General features: G+C 43.5%; 1 protein-coding gene across 3 annotated transcripts in view; it reads right to left on the bottom strand.

Annotated features, from left to right (window-relative positions):
* Positions 1-414: 414 nt before the first annotated feature.
* CDC16 (cell division cycle 16) overlaps positions 415-6,396 on the bottom strand; it is a 32,909-nt gene continuing 26,927 nt past the window's right edge. For 2 of the 3 annotated variants that reach the window (XM_007127261.4, XM_007127262.4), the window contains exons 18-19: positions 1,697-1,948; positions 415-1,592 (exon numbers count right to left, since the gene is read on the bottom strand). In XM_007127261.4, coding sequence (XP_007127323.1) covers positions 1,555-1,592; positions 1,697-1,948 — 290 coding nt within the window. In that variant the 3' untranslated portion in view covers positions 415-1,554. Of the gene's footprint in view, positions 1,949-6,396 lie in introns of all 3 variants that reach the window. The other variant, XM_007127263.4, reaches the window with a different exon arrangement.

Genomic DNA, 6,396 nt, shown 5'->3' with positions numbered 1-6,396 from the left:
TAAAAGCTACCAGAGAATCATGCAGCCATGTTCATAGCAACATTATTCACAACAGCCAAAAGGTGAAAACAACCCAAGTGTCTGTCAACAGATGAATGTGGTAAATATACATATTTGGAATAGTATTCAGCCATAAAAAGGAATGAAGTTCGGATAAAAGCTACAACGTGGATAAACCTTGAAAATATTATTCTAAGAAAAATAAACCAGACACAAAAGGACAAATATTGTGATACCACTTACACGAAATTATCTAGAATGGGCAAATTCAGAGACAGAAATTAGATTAGAGGCTACCAGAGCTGAGGGACTTTCTGTTTAGTGGGTACAAAGTTTCTGTTTGGAGTGAAAAGAAAAAAGTTGGAAATAAATGCCACTGAATTATACACTTGAAAATGATTTAAATGGCTACCTATCTACACATGCACACAGTTTATTTCTTCATTTACAGAAAAATGGGACAGAAGAGTTCCCATATACTAACCATCTCCCCATATCCCTATCTTGCATTGATGCGGTACAGTTGTTACCAAGAGTGATGCATTATCATTAACTAAAGTCCATAGTTTATGTTATATACATACATTTTACCAAAATAAAGGAAAAACGAGAAGAAAAAACAAATGGATGGAGGCATGTCACAAGGACATAAGCGCCAAGCTGAAAGGCCTCCAATGGCCAAAGCTGAAACAACTGAAGCCACAAAATAAATAACGTTAGTATAAAATTATAACCTAAAATAGAAAATATGTATACATGAGTTTATGCTGATAAATAAATGGGATAAATAAATAAAATGAACAAATGGGAGAGAACAGATGACACCACCAGGGGATGGAGCTTAACTTAAACCCCTCAAACGGAGGGTAGGCTGGACTTAGTGATTTGCTTCTAAAGTGTAGGAAGAGGGAAACAGTGACTTTGCAGTGGGGAACCTGGCAGACACCACTGTCACCAAGCGATCAGGTCCACACCTCCTGTGTAAGTCACGCTGATAACATGTACCCCTGACGCAATGTGGTGAGAAAGGTACTTCACACCCAAAACCCCAGTCCAATCATGAGAAACACTTGAAACAACTCAAACTGAGGGACATTCCACAAAATATCTGACAAGTCCTCTCAAAACTGTCCAGGTCACGAAAGATAAGAAAAGTCTGAGACACTGTCACCACCAAGAGAAGCCTAGGCAATCTGACAGCTAGTTGCAGTGTGGCCCCCGGATGCAGGAGCAGAAAGCGAACATTCACGGGAAAACTGGTGAAATCCAAAAGAGTCTGGAGTTCAGTTACTAGAAACCAACGTGGATTTCTTAGTTATGATAAAAGTCCCACAGTCACATAAGATGTTAACAATGGGGGAAACTGGGTGAGATACATGGAAGCTCTCAGTACTACCTTTGCAGGTTTTCTGTAAGTTCAAAATTAGCCCCCAATAAAAGTCTATTGAAAAAGAAAAAACAACCTAAGACATGGTTTACCTTCTTTATTTCACTTTGTATAACTGTTCTGTAGGATCAGCAAACATCTGTTGCAAAGGTGTGCAATCCAGTCTCTTAAGGCAGCTCTCCATTCCTAAATGCAGAGGTGGGGTCTGGATGCATGTTGAGAAATGGGAAATTTTTAAGACAAGGATGAGAGGAAACACTGACCTACTCTAGGACACAGGGGAATTGGGACCCGTCTGGAATCACGTACTGTGGTCTGACATAGGTGTCTCTAACATCATGTCACTTTCATTCATTTCAATTTCAAAGGTTTCTTCCAAGGAAGGTCTGGAATCTGGAGTTTTCCTTGAGGTTTCTAATGGTGCAAGCCCTGCTTCTTCCACTGTCTGTTTTTCTACTTCAAATTCCCTGAAATCCCACGGAGGTGAAATAATGTTTTTTAATGTCTTCATTGTATGCACATCAAAGTCGTAACATTTTAATTTGTCTTTGATGTCTGCTCCTAAAACGAGAGAAATGCCACAGTAAGAGCAAAATAAATTCCACTTACCTGTCATTTCCACCAATACATAACACTGCTCTATCATTTAGGTCAGATGTCCTTGTAAGAGCACACGCATAGCTAAGGAGGAGAAACGTTCCCATCATGTCCTGCTCCTTTGAGCTTAGTGACGAAGGGAGACTGTGGGGGAACTCCCAGAAGCACATGCAGGCTCAGCTCCAGTGGGATCAGCAGCCTCCCTGTCTCCAAAGCGAGTCTGGCACCAACAGGAGCCTGTGCGCGGTGCTTCCTCAGCTGCTGCACACGGAGAACTGCCGGCTGGTGCTTGGCCCTGGTGCAGTCACAAGCCTCAGGTATACAGAAACACAGTGAAGGGAAATACATTTTCTACAAATCAAAATCATGAGAATAACGGATGTATTAGGTCCAATCATTCCCGACATAAACAAAATGAGAATTTTACGAAGTTCAAACTAATAGCTTTCAGTAATAGATGTTTTAACAGATAATAACATCCAAGTCTTCTAAAGATAAAAATAGTACAGCACGGCGATTATAGTTAATAATATCGTATTACATATTCAAAAGTTGCTACGAGAATAGACCTTAAAAGTTCTCATTGCAAGAAAAAACTTCTTCTAACTATGTGTTGTGACAGATGTTAACCAGACTTACTGTGGTGGTCATTTCACAATGCTTACGAGTATTAAATTATGTTGTACACCTGAATTTAATATAACATTATATGTCAATTTTACCTCAATAAAATAAAATAATATGTAACGAACAATACACTTGGAAATCTCCTTCGTAAGACCATTACCTTTGTGAGGACAGGCAAAACGTCCGTCTTATTCAGTACTGTATCTCCACACCTTTCTTAGCCTTATAGGACTTTTGCGTTTAAGCTTTACAACTCCTCCTTGGACAAATATGGAAACTGAGGCTCACACCTGCCCCAAAGCCACAGGGCTACTGAGTGGCAGAGCTGAGATTTCAACCCAAGGTCTTTTTTTTTTTTTTTTAAGTTTTAACAATTGAGCCGGGGGCTTCCCTGGTGGCTCAGTGGTTGTGAGTCCGCCTGCCGATGCAGGGGACGCGGGTTCGTGCCCCGGTCCGGGAAGATCCCACATGCGGCGGAGCGGCTGGGCCCGTGAGCCGTGGCCGCTGGGCCTGCGCGTCCGGAGCCTGTGCTCCGCAACGGGAGAGGCCGCAGCAGTGACAGGCCCGCGTACCGCAAAAAAATTAAAAAAAAAAAAATTGAGCCATAACATACAAACTGTGAAGTGTGCACAGCTGCATGAATTTTCACATATGTACACATCCACATCACCACCACCAGACCAAAACAGAACATTTCTAGCTCCCAGAAAACCACCTCAGGCCCCCTCGAGTGAACCTTCCCTTTTAATCACTGCTCTCATTCTTCTATCACCACTGATTAGTTCTGCTTATTACTGATCTTCATATAAATGGAATTAATCAGTATATATTCTTTTCTGGTCAAAACTTGTGAGACTCATGTACGTTACAACACGATTCAGTCCTTAGTTCTTCTAACTGTGCAGTGTTCTCCATCCTCCTATTGGTGGACCTCGGTTATTTCCAGTGAGCTGCTGTGGGAAAGAAGCCGCTATGAACGATCCTGCGTGTGATTTCTGGCTTACCGAGGCACTTGCTTTTCTTGGGCGTGAACCTGGGAGCAGAGCTGCTACACTGTGAGATCAGCATGGCAGGTCACTGCCTCAATCGCCCCCAATGAATTACACCTCCCAGCACCCACGCCCTTGAATAAGCCCTCCTGAGTTGATGCTGCACTTAATCACGACTCATTCTGATGAACAGAATGTGATGGAAGTGATTTGTGCAACTTCCAGCCTTCAAGGGCTCCTGACGCTTTAGTTCTTGTCCCTCAGGACCCTGAGACGACCACGCTATGAAGAAGCCTGGGTTAAAGACCCATGGAGAAGCCCAGCTGCGTCACTGAGGTCCCCCTGTGTATGAGGCCATCTTGGACCATCAGCCCCTCCAAGTGAAGAAGACCAGCAAAAGAGCCATGAACCGACCCACAGGACTGTGGGAAATTGGCCGGAGTGGTGTGTTAGGCAGCAAAGGCCTGTGTAACTTTAGCAGATGTGCTGTTAAACAGTTTCCCAAAGAGGTCTGACCTGTTTATAACCCCGCCAATAATCAATAATATACGAGAATTCCAGCCGCTCCGTGCCATTGCCAACACTAGGTACTACCAGTCAGTATTTTTCACTGTTAGCCGTTCTGGCAGGTTTATAGTGGTGCCTCATTATGGTGTGTTTTTTTGTTTTAATTTAATTTAATTTATTTATTTATCCTTGGCTGTGCTGGGTCTTCGTTGCTGTGTGCAGGCTTTCTCTAGCTGCGGCGAGCAGGGGCTACGGGAAATACATTTTCTACAAATCAAAATCATGAGAATAACGGATGTATTAGGTCCAATCATTCCCGACATAAACAAAATGAGAATTTTATGAAGTTCAAACTAATAGCTTTCAGTAATAGATGTTTTAACAGATAATAACATCCAAGTCTTCTAAAGATAAAAATAGTACAGCACGGCGATTATAGTTAATAATATCGTATTACATATTCAAAAGTTGCTACGAGAATAGACCTTAAAAGTTCTCATTGCAAGAAAAAACTTCTAACTATGTGTTGTGACAGATGTTAACCAGACTTACTGTGGTGGTCATTTCACAATGCTTATGAGTATTAAATTATGTTGTACACCTGAATTTAATATAACATTATATGTCAATTTTACCTCAATAAAATAAAATAATATGTAACGAACAATACACTTGGAAATCTCCTTCGTAAGACCATTACCTTTGTGAGGACAGGCAAAACGTCCGTCTTATTCAGTACTGTATCTCCACACCTTTCTTAGCCTTATAGGACTTTTGCGTTTAAGCTTTACAACTCCTCCTTGGACAAATATGGAAACTGAGGCTCACACCTGCCCCAAAGCCACAGGGCTACTGAGTGGCAGAGCTGAGATTTCAACCCAAGGTCTTTTTTTTTTTTTTTTAAGTTTTAACAATTGAGCCGGGGGCTTCCCTGGTGGCTCAGTGGTTGTGAGTCCGCCTGCCGATGCAGGGGACGCGGGTTCGTGCCCCGGTCCGGGAAGATCCCACATGCGGCGGAGCGGCTGGGCCCGTGAGCCGTGGCCGCTGGGCCTGCGCGTCCGGAGCCTGTGCTCCGCAACGGGAGAGGCCGCAGCAGTGACAGGCCCGCGTACCGCAAAAAAATTAAAAAAAAAAAAATTGAGCCATAACATACAAACTGTGAAGTGTGCACAGCTGCATGAATTTTCACATATGTACACATCCACATCACCACCACCAGACCAAAACAGAACATTTCTAGCTCCCAGAAAACCACCTCAGGCCCCCTCGAGTGAACCTTCCCTTTTAATCACTGCTCTCATTCTTCTATCACCACTGATTAGTTCTGCTTATTACTGATCTTCATATAAATGGAATTAATCAGTATATATTCTTTTCTGGTCAAAACTTGTGAGACTCATGTACGTTACAACACGATTCAGTCCTTAGTTCTTCTAACTGTGCAGTGTTCTCCATCCTCCTATTGGTGGACCTCGGTTATTTCCAGTGAGCTGCTGTGGGAAAGAAGCCGCTATGAACGATCCTGCGTGTGATTTCTGGCTTACCGAGGCACTTGCTTTTCTTGGGCGTGAACCTGGGAGCAGAGCTGCTACACTGTGAGATCAGCATGGCAGGTCACTGCCTCAATCGCCCCCAATGAATTACACCTCCCAGCACCCACGCCCTTGAATAAGCCCTCCTGAGTTGATGCTGCACTTAATCACGACTCATTCTGATGAACAGAATGTGATGGAAGTGATTTGTGCAACTTCCAGCCTTCAAGGGCTCCTGACGCTTTAGTTCTTGTCCCTCAGGACCCTGAGACGACCACGCTATGAAGAAGCCTGGGTTAAAGACCCATGGAGAAGCCCAGCTGCGTCACTGAGGTCCCCCTGTGTATGAGGCCATCTTGGACCATCAGCCCCTCCAAGTGAAGAAGACCAGCAAAAGAGCCATGAACCGACCCACAGGACTGTGGGAAATTGGCCGGAGTGGTGTGTTAGGCAGCAAAGGCCTGTGTAACTTTAGCAGATGTGCTGTTAAACAGTTTCCCAAAGAGGTCTGACCTGTTTATAACCCCGCCAATAATCAATAATATACGAGAATTCCAGCCGCTCCGTGCCATTGCCAACACTAGGTACTACCAGTCAGTATTTTTCACTGTTAGCCGTTCTGGCAGGTTTATAGTGGTGCCTCATTATGGTGTGTTTTTTTGTTTTAATTTAATTTAATTTATTTATTTATCCTTGGCTGTGCTGGGTCTTCGTTGCTGTGTGCAGGCTTTCTCTAGCTGCGGCGAGCAGGGGCTAC

The sequence above is a fragment of the Physeter macrocephalus genome, chromosome 13, assembly GCF_002837175.3.
Source record: "Physeter macrocephalus isolate SW-GA chromosome 13, ASM283717v5, whole genome shotgun sequence".
NCBI classification, from domain to species: Eukaryota; Metazoa; Chordata; class Mammalia; order Artiodactyla; family Physeteridae; genus Physeter; species Physeter macrocephalus.
Note: the sequence above shows the minus strand (reverse complement) of the source record. Positions and strands in the feature narration are given on the sequence as shown.